The sequence below is a fragment of the Mytilus galloprovincialis genome, chromosome 7 (genome assembly GCF_965363235.1).
Source record: "Mytilus galloprovincialis chromosome 7, xbMytGall1.hap1.1, whole genome shotgun sequence".
Lineage (NCBI taxonomy): Eukaryota > Metazoa > Mollusca > Bivalvia > Mytilida > Mytilidae > Mytilus > Mytilus galloprovincialis.
In genome coordinates this window covers 9,731,664-9,756,234 of record NC_134844.1, presented here as the reverse complement: position 1 = coordinate 9,756,234, position 24,571 = coordinate 9,731,664, and the positions used below count along the sequence as shown (strand labels likewise).

The 24,571-nt window shown below is 30.6% G+C and overlaps 3 protein-coding genes across 3 annotated transcripts in view; all 3 read right to left on the bottom strand.

Moving 5' to 3' along the window:
• The window catches only part of LOC143084118 (uncharacterized), a 68,052-nt gene extending 63,341 nt beyond the window's left edge, over positions 1-4,711 (bottom strand). Inside the window, exons 1-5 of the mRNA XM_076260525.1 lie at positions 4,611-4,711; positions 4,045-4,211; positions 2,093-2,135; positions 1,763-1,923; positions 61-234 (exon numbers count right to left, since the gene is read on the bottom strand). Coding sequence (XP_076116640.1) covers positions 61-234; positions 1,763-1,923; positions 2,093-2,135; positions 4,045-4,211; positions 4,611-4,711 — 646 coding nt within the window. The remainder of the gene's footprint in view (positions 1-60; positions 235-1,762; positions 1,924-2,092; positions 2,136-4,044; positions 4,212-4,610) is intronic.
• Positions 4,712-9,025: 4,314 nt separating this feature from the next.
• On the bottom strand, positions 9,026-13,133 carry LOC143084117 (uncharacterized). The gene is made up of 7 exons (XM_076260523.1): positions 12,895-13,133; positions 12,189-12,352; positions 11,311-11,466; positions 10,672-10,881; positions 9,945-9,987; positions 9,292-9,455; positions 9,026-9,102 (listed from the first exon to the last, which is right to left on the bottom strand). The coding sequence occupies exons 1-7, from the start codon at positions 12,972-12,974 to the stop codon at positions 9,026-9,028; spliced, it is 894 nt and encodes a 297-aa protein (XP_076116638.1). The 5' UTR covers positions 12,975-13,133.
• Positions 13,134-15,361: 2,228 nt separating this feature from the next.
• LOC143084116 (uncharacterized) overlaps positions 15,362-24,571 on the bottom strand; it is a 38,295-nt gene continuing 29,085 nt past the window's right edge. Inside the window, exons 23-35 of the mRNA XM_076260522.1 lie at positions 22,726-22,981; positions 22,169-22,251; positions 21,702-21,878; positions 21,273-21,525; positions 20,631-20,794; positions 19,916-20,089; positions 19,375-19,630; positions 18,758-18,921; positions 18,211-18,384; positions 17,440-17,692; positions 16,566-16,729; positions 15,880-16,038; positions 15,362-15,585 (exon numbers count right to left, since the gene is read on the bottom strand). Coding sequence (XP_076116637.1) covers positions 15,362-15,585; positions 15,880-16,038; positions 16,566-16,729; positions 17,440-17,692; positions 18,211-18,384; positions 18,758-18,921; positions 19,375-19,630; positions 19,916-20,089; positions 20,631-20,794; positions 21,273-21,525; positions 21,702-21,878; positions 22,169-22,251; positions 22,726-22,981 — 2,501 coding nt within the window. The remainder of the gene's footprint in view (positions 15,586-15,879; positions 16,039-16,565; positions 16,730-17,439; positions 17,693-18,210; positions 18,385-18,757; positions 18,922-19,374; positions 19,631-19,915; positions 20,090-20,630; positions 20,795-21,272; positions 21,526-21,701; positions 21,879-22,168; positions 22,252-22,725; positions 22,982-24,571) is intronic.

Below are 24,571 nucleotides of genomic sequence, written 5' to 3'. Positions count from 1 at the left end.
TCGGTGTAGTATATATCAAGGATACTATTTCTCAAGACAATTTTATCATTTCTTGCTTACCATTCTTCCATCCCTGTACAGCAGGTGTATAGTCAGTATCAGTTCTGTTACATGGTGTTTCTTTCAGGTAACCAGCCACTCCCAAGTCTTTTACTAGCTGTAGAATAGCATACTCAGGCAGGATGTTCCCAGGAACAAAATGTCTCTCTGTCATCCAAGTTTTCAATGAGAAACCTTTAAAACAAACTTTCTGTTATTCTGCATACTTAAATCATATTGGAAAACATTAAAATATGCTTTTCAGCAACCCAATGTTTTCATTCTACATTGAAAATAAATCAAAGTTACTAAAATTTAAATAGGTTTTGATGCAATAATATCAAATGAAAATTTGGAAAAAAGAAAATGAGGTTGACATACACTAGATATTATTTCTCATATATTTTGGTAAATAACAAGCATTTATTGCTGTTTTTCATCCTTATCAGTTGCTTATAGGTCATCAACAACTAGCTTATGTAACGGTTTATTTCTTCCTCTGTGATATTTTATCCTGAGGATAATTTGTCACGGTAATTTTTTTCCAGGCATGGTATTTCACAGGTAGAATTTTTCCAGAGGAGTGAAAATCTATCTGTGTTATGCGGATAGTATGTACCGGTATATATTTGCCGTATCATATTTCACAGAACCTTGTGAAATATAGTCCCATTAACTAGTATGTAAGTTACTCGCAATCAGTATATACCTGACTTTAATTATAAAATGTTTCACAAAGGTAGAACAAATTTGTAATTATGAGGAATTTATATTTTAAAGATATTAATATAATATATTCCTGAATCTTATTTCATAGTGAAATTTTTCATTGAATCTTATTTTTTATATATTCATTTATATAACAAGATGACTTACAACATGAATTTTTAATAAGACAGATAACATTTCACAAGTAAATACTATCCAGTGTTGCAATATATTGTTATGCTATAATTTATATGATTTCCATATAATCAACAACAACATCTTTGTTCCCAGACTATTTATATAGTTAAAAATATTATCATAATCAAATTCTTCCATTACTGTTAACAGTAGTAATGCAACTATATTTCTAACTTTACGTTTTAATTTATCATGTATATATTTTTACTGAGATCTGAAAACAACTCACTTTTACATGTATTTCACTTACCTTATTTAATCATGATATTATTTCACAATTACGATCTTTGAAATTATTTCTGGTTTTCTTTCTTATGTTTAATGATAATTTTCTTTTTAAAAGAATGATATTTACTTGAATTTTTTCAGGAAATTTTTTCAATGATAATTTGTGAATAATTCCCATTTTTATAATACATTTTTTTTTTACAAAATAGGTTTAATTCAAATACACTTTTATTATTTCATAGTATTTGTAAAGGATAATGTTTTTCTACTAACTATTCAATAAGTTAACTACCCAGATAGAATTTCACGGCAAAGGAAAAAATATCCCAGAGAAATATTTTCCTCCAGATAAAAAAATAACAACAACTACTGTGACATTTTTTCCTCCGGATCAAATTTCCTCTGGATATAATTTAGCTTTACACTTACAGCAAGTTTAGGGAATACTGAATCTTTTAATTTGCATCCATACATATGATATTACTGAAATGAGTTATAACCAATTCATTAGACAATGCCATGCAATACAAAAGAAGTTAATCAATGATTTCTATCTAATTTGACCTGTATAACATTAAATGCCACTGACTTGGTATATTATAGTCTCTGTTCCAGTCACACTTAGGTTTAGGCATTCTAACATTCTCTGCTATGGTCCTGTTAATCACACAATAGGTAGGTTCTAGGCATACACTTAGATTGACTGACAGCAGAAATTCATTACTACTCTGTAACTCATCTATGATATAACTGGAAATAAAATTAGAAAATATTCATAAATGCAAATCGTGCAAAGAAACAAAACGATACCTTTTAAATAATCAATCTTTATTTTGCTTAAAAACTCATGAAAATATAAATATAAAGTGATATAGCTATAAAATTATATACAAAATTATGAATTGTATAATTCACTCACTCAATTTTTAGTGCTCCATTCATGTAAAATTGTCTTTTCTCTCCTGTAAAAAGAATAAGTATTTGGTAAACAGGAAGTTGGATGAAAAAATCTTATTCAGTAAACTTTAGTTATTTGGTATTTCGGTCAATAGTTTTTCCATAGACAATCATATAAACAAATTTTTCTATTCTATTATATAACTGTAAAAGTATCAACACTTAACTCCATCTTTTAAAAATCTGGGATATCTATCAAACAAAGTTTTTAAATGTTGGTATTTCAATGACCATTTTATTCATTCTATCTACATTCTAAAACTAGATTCACTTTCAAAATACAGAACATTGTTCTAGGTGTTACTAAGCAGTAAATAATATATTTTTACCAAATTTATAACCAATCAGTGAATGGTTATGAGTCAGCTTCTCTATTCCAACACTCAGAACAAAACTACAGGCATCAAGCTTTATGGAATATTCAAATGACCTGTCTAGTAAGGACATTTCTACACAACATCTGACAGCTGTACAGGTGTCCTCCACTATACAGGTTGTCTCCGTCTCTTTTAGGTATGGAACTGATATTGGTATTTTGCATTCTGAAAACATATCAATTATACTATACTAGTGTATAATATGAATGCATATTTATTGAATGTGACATATTCTATGATTAGCAAAGGACTAGATTTCGGTAAATCAATGAATGATGATAAAAAGAAAACAGCTTCTGCTACTATTTCTAAGTTAATATAATATTATTTTTTTATCTTTCAATAGCTTTTCAAATTCTAAAACTAATATAAGTAGTAAATTCTTTTAAAATTACATTTGTATCTAATTGTGTAGAATCAATACAGTTTATGGTGACTTGAGTAACACCGGTATCACTCAGATTACAATTCTACCTTGACAGGTAAGTTTGTATCTAGCCTATAAAATACTTATTTAGCCTTGAGAATTGAAAGGTCAGTTTCCCACCATAATTATTATTTTTTATTGTGACTTTTACATGCTAATAAGGTACGAAATAGACACAACATGTACAACTCCTTAATCACTAAAATATTTGATAAAGAAAATCCTATAAACTTTAACATGTTAGGAACTTGTGGGAGGTAGAGGGTGACACATTTTTTGCCAGCTTATATTTCATCTTTGCCTGCTGAAATGGTTTTATAAATAATAGTTTTTATGAATAAATAAAAATCTACTGTTTAAGACATCTTTGGTAATTTTTTCTTCCATTATTCCATTCACATGTCATTTCATTAGTACTCTCAAGGAAGACACAATCTCAAGTTTATAAGACCATCTTATTAATAAGACTTGAAAACTGAGAACAATTTTACCTTTCATCCATCCATCAAAGTTTGGTCCCCATGGAGCTACCTGTCTATTACAAGATGTGTCATGTAGGTATGGAGAGAGGTCTAAATACTCCATCATCTGGGATACAATATACTTTGGTATAGATTTGGTTCCTTTCAAGTCCCTTTGAGTTAACCATCTCGACAGGGAAAATCCTAAAAGATTCCAAGAAATCACTAGATAAGGTAACAGAAGGCATGATTTATCTAAGCGTTTTATCAAAAAGCATAAAACATTGTAATATTTTAAATAGTGAAGAGCTGATAATTATCACTGCTGGTCAACATTTCATCATAGTTTACATGAATGTTTTGTACATGAAGTCAAGCTGTATTATTTTGAATTTTGTTTAATGTAATCTTCCAACTCAAAATTTTGGAAAATAAATTTTTCACACGTCAAATGATTTATGCAATGGTCTTAGCTCTTAAAACCTTAGTAATAATAAAATTTAGTCTCTCCCCTAAAATTTATACAAAGAATATATATATATTTTTTGAATATATGCTTGGTTAATTGCCTTAAACAACCTTCCTTTAAAAAAATATACAGGTACCAAGAAATAAGGCTGATTTGATATTCAAGACAGACAAAATGTACCTCCTATATTGAATCCATGTGTGAAATTGCACTGCATCTTTGGTATCAAAGAATTTCTTAGAATAACAGCTGATTCTATAGCACATGGTCCTTTAGATTCAAAACATACACTGATGTTCATGTTTACAATATACAGGTTTTCTTCATTTAAATCATCCACTGTTAATCTGTAAAATATTTTATATAGACATTTAATCATGTTTATGTCAGACAAACTACATGCATGCAGACAAAAAAACATTTTTATACCTAACAGTCAATAAGAATTTCATCAAAATGTATTAGATTATTGCATCAGGATCACCTAATTCAATGTTTTTTTTTTGTGTTGTGAAAGAGATACGTATCCTTAAACATAATTTTGATATATCATATTGAATTTATGATACATTATGGTCGCATGTTAAAAGTCCAGTGGCAAATATTTCATGCATATTAGGAAAGGAACAAATTCATCAAGTAGGATGTTTCTAAAAACTAGAAAAGAAAAAGAATAACACATTTTAACAAAACATATTTATATATAGAGGTTATCCCACAGCCTTTGTTTTTAATGATAGACTTACTTGAAGCTAACTACTCCATATAAAGCCACATCAATAACTGATCCCCAGGTATAATCCATTAGACTGGTATTGAATTTCATCCTCTCTACACCAACTGTCATTCCTAGATAACATGGATCTATATCCACAGTGGTGTGGACAGATTGTCCTAATAGCTCAACATCCATGCAACAATCCACTCCAGTACATGTATCGGGTAAACTGCATGATATTTCTGATGGCAGTGTTGGCAGAGTGTCTTCTAGGGCTGGGCAGGCTAAAATAAAAGCACAAAAATCCATAAGTGTAATCCTTGTTTCTATAAAAGTAGAAAATCGTCTTGTTATTGTGACATCGTTATCATAATTAGGAATCTAATTTTAGCTAACATTACATTTAAAGACCTTTATCTTCCACTATATTCCAAATGTAGAACATTAAGAAGTTCATATTCTTCTATGCTTTCCAAATCATTTATAAAAATAAAACCTATTACACAAAAATATAGATTCTAATGCAACATTGTTTGTGAAATTCTTTTCAGTGGATACCATCACCTATATCCAAGGCATGAATTCACAATTGATGCTATGAAAACGTACATGCAAGCGCAGACAACTTATGACAGATCTTAAATGTATGATTTGACATGGTTTTCTCCCAGTTTTATTAGAAAGGAGATAATAATATTGCATTTTCAGCTTCCACAGCATCAATTAGTGATTTGATGGTTGCAAATACCCATTCACTTGCTCTGCTCAAGTGTCAACAGTAAAATCCAAACAAGACTAGTAAAGAGTTATAAACAAATTTGTCTGGAATGTACGGACTATAAAATGTATATGGTGCCTTACCAATGTTCCATCCGTTGGCCCCAGTAGGCTGATAGGGAAGCAATGTTCTGTTACATTCACTGGTTTCGTAATATCTAACAATCCTTAGCTCCTCTAGGAGGTCTGTCAGTGGGTTACCAGTTAGTGTTGTCACAGGCTTGTATCCAGTGTTAGTGTACCATTGATTCAATGAGAAATCTGAAATAAATATTATAATATTTTGCTATAAAATACAGAAATGGAAATGATACCTAATCCCCTCACCAGAAATTCATTTTATTTTAGTATGCTAAAAGAGAAGCCAAAGAAAACTTAGGGACATTCAATTTTATAATTTGAAATTAAACTGACAATGTCATGGCTAAAGAATAAAAAAAAAATAACTGTACACAAAACACGACATAGAAAACTAAAGACTGATCAAAACAAACCCCACTAAAAAAACGGGGATAAATGATTTTACAGTGAGTTGACTATAGGTGTTACTGTAAAACTTTACCTATAGCTCAACCTGTTTTTAAAATTGACAACACAATAGGGACATTTAAATTGACCAGTTGGTATTGTTAGATTTAAATCTACCTTGATGCTACCTGTAAAAAAAATTATTCACCTAACCCAAAGTTTCAGCATGCTTTTTTCCTGAACTTTTTCTTACCTAGGATTATTCTATTAAAAAATTGATAGGGAAGAAAATAGTTTTGGTTTTCATTGTTTTAAATCCCTGATATATATAATTTATCTATTTTTTACCTAAAATTCTAAATCAGTAAAAGATTAAATTAAATATGTATTACTATGTTTGAAAATTTAAACTGTTTTTACACACTTTAAATGCTTCTTTAAAATTCTAACCCTTATATATAGTATTGTCCATCTGCCAGTGAAACAAGAAATAGCTGTTCAGGTGTTTACAGTTTAAATTTTCAGATGGATATGTTGTTCATTTCTTTACATGTCCCTTCAAGATTCTCATTTTGGATTATTATTTGCAATGTTTGAAATCTTTTGGTGTCATTGTGCATACAATATTGGAGTTATTTTATTTGAATTCACTTCTTAGATTTTTTATAGCAATTTTGCTTCTTAAAATGTGATGTGTTTTTTTCAAGATTTTATTGTCATGAAGGACATCAAGGAGGAAATAATTCATTCAAACTGTTTTGTGGGACTTACATATGATGTTGTACATGTAAAATTCGAAAATAATTTTGGAGTAAACCTTGCTGTGTTTTTTCTTTGAAATCTATTATAATATTAGTGGGACTTTTGTGCATAAAATGCTGTGTTCACTCAAGGAAATTCAAATTTTCATACGATGGGATTTAGTTATGTTAAAGATTAAAAATTTTCAAAACTGAAATTCAAGTAGGAGATATAGTGTGAGTCCATCCAACATGTTTCTGTGGCTTTAAATGTGATTTTAAAAACATTCATTATTAATTTTGGGATCTATCAGGCGCGTAGCTGCCTATACGCTAACACGCAGTTGCGTGCACATTGATTCGGCATGCAAAAAAAAAAATGGCAAAATAAAAATTTATAGATTGAATGTTAAAGGAAACACCTATGTTGTCACTTTTTTAATTGATGAAATATCATTAAATAACGGCATTTGGTTTCAAAATAAAAGTTTCATTGGAGATTATTACAAAATCGGACAGTAACTTGTATCTTTAACTAGATTTGAATTTGTAATACTCAGTCTAAGACATGTTTGGAGCACATATTACAGTGCTCGGTTCATCAATTTGGAATGAGATGTACCAATCGGCATTAGAATTATCAGAACCCCTCGATATCGTTAAAAATATGCCGAGGCGATGTGATCGACAGACTACCAGAGCCAATCACCCTGCAAACACGCCAAAACAGTATTGGAAAGTCTCATTATTTTTTTGCGTTCATAGCTGACCATATGATATGATAAGGGAACTGGAGAGTGGAGTCGCGTCTAGTATTATTAGAAAATCGCACTTTTGCGCTGTATCTGCTCCATCGTGTTGTAAGAAATATAACAAACGAAAAAATCTCAACATTATCTGAGACATACGAAACTGACCTGGCATGTGATTTTGACGAATTCAATTGGGAGGTCGCTCGATGCTGGTTCATAACATCTCGCGAGTGCTACCATGGAGATCTATCAGTGTACTAAGTATGTTGAAAACAAATGTACGATCAACAATGAACGACAGTTACTAGCATTACTACATATTCATCGGGAATTCAGTGTGAATATTGACAATAAAAGTAATACAGAAGTTTGTTTCTGCCTAGACCCGAAGAGCAGATTTTGGACAACTTTGAGTAAATTCTGTATCACAAATATGTGTTGTTTATGTATTACTCTATTCAGAAGATTTATTAATAGTTTTACATTCATAATTTTTTTATAAGTCTAATCTACATATAGCTCCTCTTTCAGTAACAGTCCTATGACCAAAAACTGAAGAAAAAAAAAATTCTGCATAAAAGGGTCCCAAAATTTTTTCGCCTCGCTCCGCTCGGCGGTATTTTGCTTGCACATTGTTTCTTTCTAGCTACGCCCCTGTCTATTACAAACTTAAGATGATTTACCATTTAAATGGGATCTTGGAAATGAAATAAAATGTTGAATTAATGCAGTGGATATAGTCTAATCTAGTGATAAAGTGAAAAATGAAAGTAAAATATTCTAAAATATTCCTAACGTGAGGAAATGTTTCAAGTGAATGTGAAATTGGAAATAGTCATTATAAAATTCTGGATCAAATATTGTTTGATTTGGAAATTTATAATAGGAAATGAAATAAAATGTTTACTGTGGATATAGAAAAATCAAGTGATATATAGTAAAAATATAAATAAGATATTACAAAATATTTGTAAAGTGAGGATAACTATTTGGAATATAGTAATGGAAATAATAAAAAAAAATTACAAGATTCTGAATTATGTATAGATTCTGCACCTGTTAAATTAGGATGTATATCATGGGAAGTTAATCAGAATTTATACTATGGATTTAGAAAAAAATCTAGTGAAGTAGTGAAAAATGAATAAAATTGGGAATTATTTAAAAACTTTGGAACTCTGAACAAGATGTCAAATATTAGTGTAAAAAAATAAATGAAATTGTTTATTCAAATATGATTTTGATGTTTCATAAAGTGAGTGAAATATTACGACTGGATTATTTAGGGTATTAAACACTGCTAGTAGTGGCTATGCAAACATTAAGATGAAATGTAGTGCATTTTAGGCCATGCAATTTTAAATAAACTGCAAGAAAATAACATATATGATATAGTCATTCTTGTTTGGCTTGATCACTCCTAATATTTTGAATGACAGTAAAATAAAAATCTCTCAATAGAATAATCCTAGGTAAGAAAAAGTTCAGGAAAAAAGCATGCTGAAACTTTGGGTTAGGTGAATAATTTTTTTTACAGGTAGCATCAAGGTAGATTTAAATCTAACAATACCAACTGGTCAATTTAAATGTCCCTATTGTGTTGTCAATTTTAAAAACAGGTTGAGCTATAGGTAAAGTTTTACAGTAACACCCATAGTCAACTCACTGTAAATGCAGTTCAAGGCAATTTAATTTCCAATCGTTCATTAACATGATGATTCACCAACTGGCAAAATATAGTTCTGTTCAAAGACTTGATGTGTTGCTTCAATATGGAATTGAACTAAAAAAGTAATTGTGACTGAATAATAAATGACAAATAAAACAGATAAAGTATATTTTTTGTTTAGTTAATTTTTACATTTTTCGCTAAATTTCTAAAATTGACAAACCAGGATATAACAAGAATGTGTTTCCACATGACACCATGAGGTTGTGGTTCCAGCTAATACTGTTGTTAACAGTAACTCACCAGTTGTCAGATAATCTTTGTTGAAGTTACACTTAGGTTTGGGTAGCTGTATGTTCTCAAATATCTTTACACTGTAATCACATGTACTGTTGTAGTCCCAGCAGATACTGCTGTTAACGCTGACTATGTATACACCTTGTCCTGGTAAATCCTCTACATCAATGCTGAAAAAAAACCAACAGATTTTATCTTCTTCCACACACAGTAGGAAGATATTTGTGAGAAAAAGTGTTTTTTTCTGGCTATTGGATAATGTAATGAATACACATAGTACAAATTAGTTCACTTTATTATTAGAACTGCAAAATTGGTAAAAGTAAATATTCTACCATTAACCAAGGATTTAAAGATAAGCAACCTTTATTTTTACCTTTTTTACAATATATCTCATGTAAATTATTTGGTCATAATGGTAAAGAATATTTCTACATTAATATAAAAATGTTAAGTTTTAAATTTGCAATTTCACTAAATGCTCAGTCAATGAAAAATTTCTGAAGTTCACAAAAAAAACAATTTTAAGATCAAGACAAAAAAATTGATGACGATTTGACCTATTTAAAAGAAAATTAAAAAGTTTATGACAATTCTTAGTGAGGACTTTTTTTAGCTAGGTTATAAACATAATATGTATTCACAATATTTCAAATTACCTCATTCTAATTATTCCTTCCATTTCAAACAAGTATTGAGACTCTGTAAAAAGAGACAAAATATTCTTTAAACAATAACAATAAAACAAAAGTAACAGCACAGTATATACAAAAAATTCTAATAAATTTAACCATCAAAAATTATACATCTCAGTGCATAAATAAATGTACATTCCTTGTTAAAATCTGTTATCGCTATTTTGTGCATTTTTCCTTTGATCTTTTTTTGTGATAATTTTCATATCATGCTACTCGCTTGAGATGGAAAATTATCGCTAGAAACTAAGCATGCACGTGGCGTTACTAACGAAATTGACATGAAATTGACAACGCCGTCGTAGGTAAAATAGCGATAAAAAGATTATCATTGTTCATCTCAACTCGATTGCCTTTCTCGCTTTCGCCGTCCCGGCTCAAGCGAGAAAATCAATCTCGTTGAGATGATCACCGATAATCTATAATTATCATAAAATTGTATAAAAGTAAATTATTTTGTTAAGTTTATAAACATAGAATCAGTAAAAAACATTAGTTAAATAAGAATAAACAATCTTCTGTTGACAAATCCAATACTTACTCCATTTGAAACCAAGGAGAGATTGAGTAAATGTGTATTTTTCTACTTACTCCATTTGAAACCAAGGAGAGATTGAGTAAATGTGTATGTTTCTACTTACTCCATTTGAAATAAAGGAGAGATTGAGTAAATGTGTATGTTTCTACTTACTCCATTTGAAATCAAGGAGAGATTGAGTAAATGTGTATTTTTCTGCACCAATTGTAAGTTTGAAGTCACAGGGATCAATGGTAAGATAGATGTTATAATTTCTCTGTGTAATCTCATCTTTAACACAACAGTCGACTGATGTACACTCTGTACTGATGTGACAGTGTATTGGTCCATCTAACACTCCGGGGCTGATCGGTGAGGGACATTCTTAAAAATAAACAAATAAATTTAGCTGTGTATAAATAGATTCTACCACTGCATCAATTGTTATCCAATATTTCTCAACTGGAGACAGCTAAATTATCAGATTCAAAACTTAAAGCTTGCAGATGTTTTTATATATTGACATTGACAATTTAACTATTTAAGATGGACAATGAAGAATTGCAATCTAATTAACCACAGGTTGGTTTTTTAAAAATAATCAGTTGACTGCAACAGTAAAAATCCAGTAAGAACTACAGAAAGGAGTATACAATACTTTTATAATATATGAGATCAAGTATCAGAAATAAAACAATAAAAATATGACAGTGTAAAGAATCAAAACCACCCACTTCAGGGCTTTGATGAAGGGAGAAAAAAAGGAGAGTGGTGCAAAATTAAACAATTCTGAAATGGGATGACATCATTTACCATTCTTCCATTTACTAGAACCTGTTGGAATTATACATTGTGTATCCTTGAGATAAAATCCTAATCTTGTTTCCTCCAGTAACTGTGATACTTCATACTCAGCCAATGTGGCAGCCTTAAAACTCTTCTTCTGTTTCCATTGGTCTACAGAAAATTCTACAAACAAGATCAAATACTATATATTTAACCTTGGACATTGGTAAAATAAAACAGAAAGAACAAATTAATTTACTTTTATTATCAAGATCATATAATATATTGGAGTAACTTAAATTGAAACTAAATTTAAAACATAAATTCTCTTATTTATTGGATTGATTCCTGGCACAGCTGCAATAATTTGCAATATCAATATTACTCTTTATTTGACTACTGTGTATTTAAAAATGTTTTCCTTCACAACAGGTTTGTAGATTGTCATTAAAATTCTAATACTTTCATTGGACACAAGTAGGTTATTGATCCATGTGTAATCTTTAATAAATAAATTAAACCACAAACATTTGTGTGCCTGAACCTAAGACAGGAACTTCTTAAGTGGTTTCCTTTTGTTGGGGCAGTTGGTAGATTTTTGATATACTTAAATTGAGATAAAGAGCATAACCAATTGTATATTCACTTGTCTTATGCTGATGCATCCATTTTGACCTCAGGATTTGTTTTTTATGTCATTGGGTTGCTGTCTTAAGTTGACTTATAATGTACATCTCCATATACCTGTATTCATAATTACAGAGCCAAAAAGCCATTCACTCAATAAAAACTGCAGTCTTCTTTCTGATCAATATTTTCATTCCAATCCCCTAAATGCTACCACAAAATAGCGGAGAATGCAATTAATCTAAGAAATAATTAAAAGCCTTGCAATTATAAATTACCCTGAATTTGATAATCTTGTTTCCAATCACAGACCACTTTAGGTAGTTCTACTTTATCTAAGATTGTAACAGACTGTGAGCATGGCTGACTAGACTCAAAACAACTGTCAAACTGTAGAGATAGTCTGTATCTGTTGGCCAGGACTAAGTCTTCAATCTTATAACTATAAGTTGTAGGTTTAAGTATTTACAGGCTAGTTCCATTAAAAAAAGTTCACACGATTGCAACATTTTGTAAGCTTTTTCGACTTGTTAGTAATTAATAAATTATCCAATAACTCATTTCACACAAGATTTTATAGTACTTGTAATTCATGAACATTTCAGTATACAGTAACTTACAATCAATTTCTGTTATAAATGTTTTTGTGAAAAAAGTGAATTGTCTTTCTCCTATCAGATATATTGTAAAGAGAGATCAATGCTTGTAGACAAATCCATCTAATTATAGTCATAAAGCTTTAAGTGAACAGTACATTATGTAGAAAAATAAACAGATGGTTCATTTTTCAACAAACCTCCGACTTTTACATATGAAACTGGAACTTACATATATGAACTACACAGACTTACTAATATATATACTAAGGGCAATGATAATTACAGTTTACACAGACAGTTCATTCATAATTTAGGTACAAAGAACAAAGAATCTTACTAGTTATATTAGAACTAATATAATATGACACCTAGATTAGTAACATACCTGAATCTAAACACCCCTCTCAACCAGAATGAATCTTGAGTTCCCCAGCTGTAGTTAAACAACATTTGACTGTATTCCATTCCCTCCAATCGGATGGTCAATCTATGGTCACATGGTTCAAGATTTATCTGTAAGCTGACAGATCTTTGTAGTATTGGAATGTCTACACAGCAGTCAATGTCTGTGCATGTGTCTGTCACATGACAGGCAGAGTTTGGAGATAGAGATGCTAAGTGGATTTCTTCGGCACAGGCTGTAAGAAAACAATGTGAATGTGTTGAAAAGGCAATATTTGTAAAGGGTTATGCTGAGCCCGAGTCTCACTGTCAGCTGAATATGTTTTTTTAATTTTGCACTAAGATCTGTAGGGTATAAGGACTATTCTGTTCATGTTTTGTGTTTAAAATTAAAGAATCTATATCTATCAGTCATACAAGAAAAATGAAGAAAAAAAAACATCAAAAAATTTACTTTCTCTTGATCATTATGACACTTTTGTCCAAGTTTCATAAAATTTCATTAAGGTTAAACAAAGCTATTGGTGTATAAATTTCGAGTTTTTAAATTTCTGTTAACATAAAATTTCATTTTTACCTGAATTCCAACCATCCGTTTGTGGTTGATATGGTGCTAGACTTCTGTAACAGGAATTTGTCAAATACCAGCCAAGGTCAAGGTCTCGGTACAATTTGGAAAGGTCAAGGTTATTCATTGTTGCTGTATTAATACCCTGACTGTTCGACCATGATATTAATGAAAAATCTATAAAATAATAAGTTACTTAAGAAAGTTTGCTGAATACACAATGATTTAAGGATACCAATAATTATGAAGAACTCACTATACCTATACATCAATAGAAAATGTAATTTAAATTGCATCAAAACTCAAACTTGGACATACCAACTTTCCTGATTCATCAGAAATTCTTCTCATAGGTGTCGACACTAAGACTCTTGAAACATCCAATATATTAACAAAACAACTCAAAACAGCTATTCAAGCTTAAATGTAAATGATGTGTTGATAATCATATCTGGTATGAATATCAATAGCGTTTAGTTTTGTCTGATATACTTACTTGGAATATTAAATCCAGTCTGTTTATTTCTGGTCAGTTTAGGCAGTCTGGTGTGGTCAAACATTTTCATTGTCCAATCACATGACTTGTACTTTTCCCAACACAATGATATTTCCATGGTAACCAGGTATTGGTTTTGACTCTCCAAATCATAGATATTATATCTGAATGTAAAAATTCATTGTAAGAAAAGAGGGAAAGGTTTTACTTCATCAATACATTTTATCTAAATTCCAGTGGTGTGATCAATTTGATAAAAACTTTACGTTAGTAAAATACCCTTTCATTTTATTTTATTTATTAAATAAATGATAAAAATTATTTCAGGACAAAAAGAATTATCCATAAAACAAGAAATGGCAAACTAAAATAAATGGTATGTTAAATGGCAGATCTTTGAATCTCTGTTCAATTTATCTAAAGCTTTTCAGACTATAGCAATTTAAAGATTGACATATTGAATAGACACTTGTCTATTGTTGAAGATGTTTTTTGGTAACAGCTGTTATTCATCATAAGTAAAAAATGATATGGGAAATCTTTTTATTAGCATTTGATATTACAACACAGAGGGAAAAGGTTTAAAATGGAGGTCACAATTCTCCCTTTTGACAGATCTTGATTCACTCAATGATGAAGTATCATATTTTCTTCAGAATTACTTTAAACAGAACGTGACACCACAAGTTAGATATGAATAAAAACAAATGGATGCTGTGAAACTGTAAAACTCCCACTTTTTGCACTCACTGGGAAACCTAACTTTATCAGAGAATACTAACCTGATTCTGATAACACTATTCAGTCTAAATTCATGGTCTTTACCTAAAAAATAATGACATCAAAATTGTTCAATCTTGTAATGGATATAACTTCAAATATCCAACAGAAAAGCAGAGAAAAAAGATAGCATTTTGATTTTGCTTTACTACACTGTACTTTTCATTAAAAAAAATCTAGAAAGAAGTTTAAATTTTGACCTGAGGAATAATTTCATCAGAGTATACTAAACCTGATTTTTTGTTCCTATATTACCTTTTTTCACTTGAAAATACAATTTCAACATTCAGTAAAACAGACATTTTTGCCTTTTTTATTGAAGTTTATAAACTTAAAAGATATCAACTTGAAAAACATGTATTTCAATCATAATGTATATGCATATAATATTACCTTCTAAAAAATCTATTATTAGTAACAAATCAGATTGGTAAAAATTGTTTAGCTTTGTACTATTTTAACAGCAGTGCATGCTCAATAAAATACTTTAGAAGTAACATTTTATCATATCGTAGTTGAGTTTAGGACTGCAAACACAGGTATACAATTATGCATGAATCTACTTCATTTAAATTGAGAGAACAATAAATATGCAATAAGCATTAACTATAATTTACCAAATTCAAAATCCAGCAGAGATATTGGAAACTGTAGTTTTTCTATTCCAACATTCAGTATTTGAGTATCCTGGTTCAAGTCTAGTACAGCCCTGAATGTCTTCCCAATGAATGGTACATCCATACAACATTCTACTGAGGTACAGGAACTATGTAACTGGCAAGTCAATGGGTTAGATGACAGATCTGGTAGGGTTACATTTTCTGGACAATCTGAAACAGAAAACAACATTCAACTTAATAAAAGGTGTTCAATGCATATCTCACTGATTCTAAAATTCTATAAAGTGGTTTTTTTATATAACTCCTCTGTTCAAATACAAAATTATCTTGTATTCTACTGTTGAAATAGTTATTGGTTGCAAGCTGACATTCAACTGATTTTAAAAAGTTACTAAAATTTTAGATATTTTTTAACTGGGGTCTTTTTTCATTTGTACAATGAAGGTATGAAAAGACTTTCAATTATTATAATCTTATTTCTGTTAAAAAAATTGAATTCATTACCTTTTATCCAGCCATTAGTACTATTTTTCCTTGAACACATCGGAGTATTCAGATAGTTGGTAATGTCTAATTGTTGTAATAACTCTGACGTGTGATAATCAGGAAGGACTGCACCTGGTTTTTGGTTCCTTTCTTTAGTCCATTGGTCAAGAGAGAAATCTAAAGAGTAAATCAGGTTAAATGGATTTTATTAATTGTTGATTGACACAGAATTAGGACAAGACAGAAAGAATATAAATAGAAACATGACCCATGTGTCAATTCAGTACATTTTTAGTTTCAAAAATGATTATGTAACCTTGAACTTATACATTTCACATTTCAGTTTATGATATGGCATACATGTCCTATGTCAGCAATCTAGTCATTGGTTTATGATATGGCATAAATGTCCTATGTCAGCAATCTAGTCATTGGTTTATGATATGGCATAAATGTCCTATGTCAGCAATCTAGTCATTGGTTTTCTTCAGTTACTGTGGATTCATTTACTTTCGAGGTTATCAATTTTCATGGATTAAGGAAAAATTAAATATTCATGGATACTTAATTTCATGGTTTTTGCTGGAGTTTGCATAAAAGCCTATAGGAAATTTGTCAGTGGTTGAAAATTTAAATTTTTTTTGGCTGCTGTTTCAATGATGAATACCCTATATCTTCTTTTATATATAAGATTAATATCTAACCTTTGACCTTGTAATCCTCAGTCCAAGTGCAAGTTTTCTTGGGTAATCTGACATTTTGAAGGACTGGAATGCTGATGTTACAGTTACTGCTGCTCTCCACACAAAAACTGAGGGTCAAGTTCATCACGTACATTCCTTCATCTTTAAAGTCAAACATGCTGTATCTATTCAAACAAAAAATTATCATGTTTATAAAATGTGTTAAAAAAATAATCCCGCAAGCTATATATATGGAAATAAACTCAAACATCTTGTATCATTTTTTATCTTAGTTTCTTGTGTATAATTTGGAGTTAAGTATGACGTCTATTATCACTGAAATTGTATACATATTTGTTTTGGGGCCAGCTGAAGGACGCTGCCGAAGTTTCTCGCTGCATTGAAGACCCATTGGTGGCCTTCGGCTGTTATCTGTTCTATGGTCGGGTTGTTGCCTCTTTGACACATTTCCCATTTCATTCTCAGTTTTTTGTATTAAAGGAAACAGAAGTCAAATTACTGTATTTTTAGCCAAAAGAACTATATATGCTGTATATTAGATTTATATCAGTATTGAAACCTTTCATATACTTGATATAAAAAAAAAATATACATGTAAACTTTTTATAAAGGCAACAATTGTATACTGCAGATTCAGTTTCATTTGTTGGATAACAAATTTCATGGATTTTGTAGGTACAGGTGACCCAAAAAATTACATGCTTCAATGATTGAAATTTTTCTAATAGTTTGTATGCAGACTACTGAAAAATCACTAAAATAAGTAACTGTGAAAATGTAAGTTAATCCCCGAAAAAATTGGTTCCCACGAAATTAAATGATTCCAAAGTATATTACAACATGTAAAGTTAGTGCTGATTTTATCTTGACTTACTCAAATCTCAGTAGTCCAAGCAGGTTAAAATTCTCAGTTTTACCATAAATATAGTCCAGTAGTTTGTACTGGTTATGCATCTTCTCTATACCCACAGATAGCTTTTCATAACAGGGATCCAGTTTGATGTAGGCATCAAATGTTTTGTTGAGCAGTGGAATATGAACACAGCAGCTAACATCTGTACATGTACCTGATATGTGGCATACAATATTGTCTGGGAGATCAGGAACTGCTATTGGTGTTGGACATTCTGCAACAAACATTTCAATGATCTCTTTATTGAACATTCTTAAGAGAAGAATCCATTTTTTTATTCAAGAATTGGTGTCCAAGTGGTCAATTCAAATATATAACAGAATATCTTTTTACTTTTACAAAATTGTAATTTATCATCAAGCATAAAAGATTTGTATGGGTTGGGTATACATAAAACAAAACAACATTAGCTCTGTAGAGCTTTTAACAAACAAATATATGATAAACCCAACAATACCAAAATTAAATTGCCCAAATGAAACAGCCTAGTTACATTAGTCATTTTCCCTGAAATGAATCACAGTTCCTTTTTAGAATTTTCATATCGATGGTTCCACATTTCTTTTAATTTTATACTGCTAAGCAATGGCAACATGTATGAACAGCACTGCATAAAATGTAAAATGGTTTCTATTGAAATTTGTTAAAATGGAATTACATAAAAGGAATTTCAATTGATCATAAATTGGTCAATGAAAATTGACTTGTATAATAATTTTTATAAATGCTTACCGCTCTTCCATCCCTTAATATTTGGAGTGAATAATGGTCCATTCAGTTTACATTTTTCATTCTTCATATAGGCTGCTACATTAAGATCAGAGAGAAGTTTAGATGTCATATATGGTGCCAAGGTTGGTGTGGCAGTATAACTTTCATTCTTCATCCACTGGTCAAGTGAGAATCCTACAAAACATAACATAGACATTAAGCTAAATCAAAAATCTAGTAAATCATTATTTTTACAGTTTGTAAAACTTTTGTACCTTTTATAGCTGACTGTGCAATGTGGGATTTGATCATTGTTGAAGACCATACATACTGTGACCTAAAGTTATTTATTTGTGTCATTTGATTTATTGTGGAGAGTTGTCTCATTGGTATTCATACCACATCTTCTTTTTTCTTTCTACTAAAACGTTAATGACTAATAATAGCATTAAACCTTCAATTCTTTTTCAAAAGAACAACTTTTTTTGCTGTAAGGAGACTCTGTTTGCCGTTAATATCTTACGCAAAATCTTCAAGAAGACAAAAACTATCAACACTCTATTATTACCTTTAATGGAGAAGTCTGTGTTCCAATCACATGCTGGTTTAGGAAGTCTATACTTGTTAAAGACATTGACAGTAACATAACAAGGTCCTTCAACTTCAAAACATACTTTCAAGGTCATATCAAATAAGTATTGTCCTTCTGTCTCCAAATCAGATATAGTAAACCTGTAATAAGATTTGTTATATAATTGCAATAAAGCAAATTAGAAAACATTTAAAAAACAATATTTTATCAATAAAGGTACACATGAAAACATTCCTAGTGAGCGGTAAAGCTGAATAACAATGAAACTTTAAAAATTGCCCCTAAATAATAGGTAAATTCTGTAGTAATGTCAGCAGAAAAAATTATGGCTAATTGAGTTGAAATGTAACACTGGGAAAACCTACACAAGGCCATCAAGTTTGAATATTAGACATAACAACGAGTAATCTTATCAATAGTCCAGGTAAACTGACATTCAATGTATAGGGTTGGCTAAAATATCAAAAGTATCATGTTTCTATGTCTTTCAAATCAATCAAATTGCCAATTAAGATGACCTATTCAGTCTGACTAAACTATCATTGGTACAGATTTTCCGTAATCCTATACAAGTTCTACTGGTATAAACTTACTCCAATCTGACGAAACCAAACAGCCAGACTTGTACAGGTTGTCCCCACTCATAATCAAACAGAAGTCGGCCAAATGTCAGCTGTTCTATACCAACAGTCAATTTAAACAAGCAGGGTTCAAAGTTAACAAATGTTCTGAATGATCTACCGATCTGTTCTGCAGTAACACAACACTCTACTGCTGTACATGTATTGTGTATGTTACATGTCGTTGGGCCTGTATTGTTTGGTAATAATGCCATTGGTAGCTTACAATCTGAAATTATAATTCATAATATATAGTATACCTGTGCTTTTTGAGAAAAATAACATTGAAAAATTGAACCATAAATATCAAATATAGTAATGTACTGATAGAATAATACAATATTATATCATAAACCTTGTTGTAAATGTAAAATTTCCATTTGTTGAAAAAGTCGAAATTTTTTATCAGTATAGTTTTGATACATTGGTGCTTATTTAGTTTATATTTTAAGATGTCTGGGGGGAAAGAAGTCTCACATCCCCCTTCTCCTAATTGTTATCCATCTATACTTACCATTGTTCCATCCGTTGACACTAGGACTAAATGGTGACTGGCTTGTATCACATTGACTGTCCTGCAGAAACTCAGTAATTCTCAATTTGTCCATCAAACTTTTCATCTCATTTGTGTTCAGGTGATGATTTGGTGCTAATCTTTTTTCACTTAAGAATCTTTCAAAGGAGAAATCTACAAAGAAAATATTCTCATTCTAATTTTACAAGCATAGAATGCGCAAATATTATGCAAGTATTTCAAACATACATGTATATAATCAATATCATAATGAAACAGAAAATAATACACCTTATCGCTATTTGTCCGCCATTGCTGGAAATCACACAGGTTCCCGTAAAATTTTGATGTCATAAAACAAAATATCTAACGCCACAATGGAAAAGTGATTGTTGTTGACGTCAAAAGTTCAAGCGGCCGGGTCAGCCGGGATTAGCAATAAAGTGTATTAAGAATATTATCCAATTTCTTTTGTTACTTTGCTGTTCCTAATTCAAATACATATATTAAATTTTATCTTGATTCTTTCATAATTTGACAACCTACATTTTAAACCACAAGTTATATTGTCTCTTATATTTAATTTAAGATTAAATCTTTTGAAATAGTTTTTCATGCTTCACTCAAAGCTCAACACTGTTAAAACTAAGCACAACCAAAAGTTGTATTTGACCTTGCAGTAAAACTATTAAAAATATCTAATGTGAATGCTCACTTGGATCAATAAAATCACTTTTCCAGTCACAAACAGCCTTAGGTAGCCTGGCATTCTTCAGAACTGGTATACTGACCACACAAGGACCATGTGATTCAAAACATATACTCAGGTTCAGGCTGACCATGAACTTCTTCTCACTTTCCAAGTCTTCTACTTGGTAACTAAAAAGTAAATGAAGATTAATATGTGTATAAAGGATTGTGGATTTCTTCAAATAAATCAAGTAATATGTATATGAATGTTTTTTTTAAGTAATTCAAGTAAAAAGGATGTATGTAATATTCAAACAAATTCAAGGAAAAAGTAACAGATAGATAGATTCATTTAGAATTAAAGTTATAGCAACTGAAAAAGTGTGGCAACAGTTCATTTACATTCCTCCCAGTCACTGCTAAGTCATTGGGAATTTTGTTACATTTTGATATTAATAAATAAGATGGAATGATGTTTGAAGCTTAAATTTTAATTTTTAATAGTTGCCATTTAAAAATCATGGGATAGTTGAATGGGAATTATAAAAGATTTTAATTTAGAGTCTAAGAGACACCATTCAGATTTAGTATTTTTTACATAGTTTTATGATTTTTTAACTCCAAAATTCATAAATTATACAAATTTAGTAAAAGTTCTAAATCTTACTCTAAGTGGACAACTCCATGAAGCTTGACACGTTCTATTGAACCAAAGTGATAATCAAACAGACTGGTATTAACACTCAGTTTCTCTATCCCTATGCTCATCTTTCTGTTACAGGGATCCAGACTGACGTATGTCTTAATAGTTCTACCAATCAGTTCTACGTCTGAACAACATGTGACACCAGTACAATATTCATACAGATGACAGAAAGTGTTGTTAGGAAGTGGGCTCAGTGAAACTGGCTTGGGACATCCTGAAAACAAAAGAATTAGATTAAAAACTAATATTAAATGTTATTCAATTATTTCAGTTCTTCATCACTTTAAACAGGGGTGCAAAATGAATGGCAATGTTCACACTAGTCACCCAGTCAGTAATGTGACTATAAACACTCTGTCAGTCGCTAAACATTACACAATTTGTATTTACCTTTATTCCACCCATCTTTGTTGGGAAAGTATGGTAGATTTCCTCTGTCACACTGGTCATCCAGAAGGAATGGAGCAATACCGAGATCGTGAAGTAATTCTGACGTTGTATGGGATTTCAATTTCTTTAATGACGGACTGAGACCAAGATCTGTCAAGTATGACCTCAATGAGAAATCTAAAAACAAAAAAAATTGTCATATTTAACAAAAAATATATATTGTGTGCAAGTACTTGAACACTAAACACAAACATAACACTATTTCCATGATATTTTCAAATTACTACTTTATTGTTTTTATGCAGTCAAAGTTACATATTTTTGCCTTTCCAAAATTTTGATATTCAGTTTGTCTGATGGGTATGAAATTTATAATTAATAATTACTTTGAATTTTAAAGTCTGTGTTCCAGTTACAAGTCTGCTTTGGTAATTTAGTTGACTTGAAGAGATGTAGTTGTAACTCACAAGGTCCTGACGATTCTAGACATACTGACACATTCATATTGAAGACAAATACATCATCACTGACTAAATCATCAATGGTGAAGCTAGAAAAAAGTATGTCATCTAGTATCAATTATGTTATAAAATATGACTGAAGAATAAATTTTTTCAGCATCTTTAATCTTCATTGAGTCATAAATATATATTCATTTTGATAGTAGAAACTTTTCTAAAATCATGTTTTTTCAAATAGGTTTTTCCTTATCTTGAATATGTGCTTTTTATTGTTTTAAATGGAAATCATCATATGTTTTGGTGGCACAAAACAATTACCAGCCTTTGTTTTTCAATTTTTAAGGTAAATCATCTTTTAAATCTATTCACATTTATTCTTATTTCAAATGAAAAATCATTTTATGAAGAAAGTGAGTTTCACAATGGGATATTTTGGTACTGTTTAGTTGTAAAATTCCTTGTTTTTATTCTTGTCCTTTGAGATAAAGTAGTGGAATTTTCAAAAACCATATATACTGTATCAAATTATAAATAAATATAACTTTCATATTATAACCACTTACTTTAAATTGATGACACCAAGTAGAGAGAATTGCTGAAGTGATCCCCACTTGTAATCCACCAAAGACAAATTCAAATGGACTTTTTCTATAGCAATACTGAGTCTGTATTCACAGGGGTCCAGATCAACGAATACATTGACATTACGCTTGAAGCTTGGTAATGTGATACAGCAGTCTATAGCTGTACATCTGTCTGGGATGTGGCATGCAGCATAGGAAGAAATGTCTTCAAGGGAGGCAACTGGTGTCTTACATTCTACAATTAGAAAATCATATTAAAATTGGGATTTACATCAGTTATATAGAAAATAGTACACTTTACAGTTTTTTTTCCTGTAGGAACCTAACAAATTCAGCCAAGGAAAGTATTCAATTATCCAACCAAAACATGGGTTATTTATTTCAGTTTTTCTCTGTTTGAATATCTACCCATTATTTTTTGGTGTGCAGCTCATACCTGTCAACCTGTGATGATGAAAATGCAGGTCATGACCTGCATTGAAGAATCAAATCTCAGGTCATAACGCGTACGAACTTTTTCGAGCTGAATTTCAGTATTTATGGTACATTTTCTTATAATGTATATCAAAGATACCAAAACATCAATGCATGTTCACTTTGTTAAGTCATTTTAAATTTTATTTAATATTATTTCATTGCACTTTTAAAGATTTTTTATAAATTTGTGTAACTCAGTCTTATGTGCTTTACTTTTTAAGAGAAAATACTGCAAACACTAGAATTTAATGTATTTCTTAAATGTTTGAGACTATTGACTATGAAGCCTTTAACTATAATATTTGTCTACCAACAAGGAAATTAGACTATGATAAAATATAGCAATACAGTTAAAGGAAGTATAAATGTAAAAAATAATTTTCAACTTTTAAAAAAAAATTGTATAAAGGTATAACAATAATGAAAAGTTATTTTTCAATATGTATTTGAATTTTATATTTTTATGATTTAATCTTTTTTTTACCCATAAAACGTAGATATAAGGAATAATTTTGAATGGTGACAAATAAGGGGAAGTAACTCTAGTTCAGTTTGTAAACCAATGGTGCAATTTAATTACGACCTAAAGCTAAGGTAATTGGTGTTAATTAACAGTGTGTTTGACACCAAAGCTGTCAGGTGAAGCCATGCACTTAATGGGTCACTTAATTTGACAGTTTACATAGCTAGATGAACTTCCTGTTCATGGAAGAATTACGAATTTGCCGGTATTTCAAAGGAATATTACTTATGAAATCAATCTCAAGGCTAAGAAATACAGGTGAAATCGGGTCATTTTCGGAATTCCCAGGTTATTTCAATGACCTGGCGGGTGTTCCGGGTGATCCCTCAGAATTGTGAAAATCTCGGGTCACACCCGCAGAATACGGGTCAGTTGACAGGTATGGCAGCTCTGACAATAAATTTGGTTATCGTTTTTTAATTATAACTTGACTCAGATTTATGGTACATTATATTTGATTAATTGCTTTTCACTTTATCTTTTAAAACAAGAATGTGTCCAAAGTACACGGATGCCCCACTCGCACTATCATTTTCCATGTTCAATGGACCATGAAATTGGATAAAAAATATAATTAGGCATTGAAATTAGAAAGACGATATCATAAGGAACATGTGTACTAAGTTTCAAGTTGATTGGACTTCAACTTCATCAAAAACTACCTTGACCAAAAACTTTAACCTGAAGCGGGACAGACGGACGAACAGACGGACGAACGAACGGCACGACAGACGGACGAACGAAAGAACGGACAGACAGACGGACGGACGAATGGACGCACAGACCAGAAAACATAATGCCCCTCTACTATCGTAGGTGGGGCAT

Excerpts from the sequence above, each read along its gene's own strand:
- LOC143084117 (XM_076260523.1), bottom strand. The coding sequence starts at position 12,974 with ATGGAATACAGTCAAATGTTGTTTAACTACAGCTGGGGAACTCAAGAT. Across the intron at positions 12,353-12,894 it reads AGAGGGGTGTTTAGATTCAG|TTATAAGATTGAAGACTTAG; the intron begins GTATGTTACTAA and ends TACAACTTATAG. Across the intron at positions 10,882-11,310 it reads TTCTAGTAAATGGAAGAATG|AATGTCCCTCACCGATCAGC; the intron begins GTAAATGATGTC and ends TTTATTTTTAAG.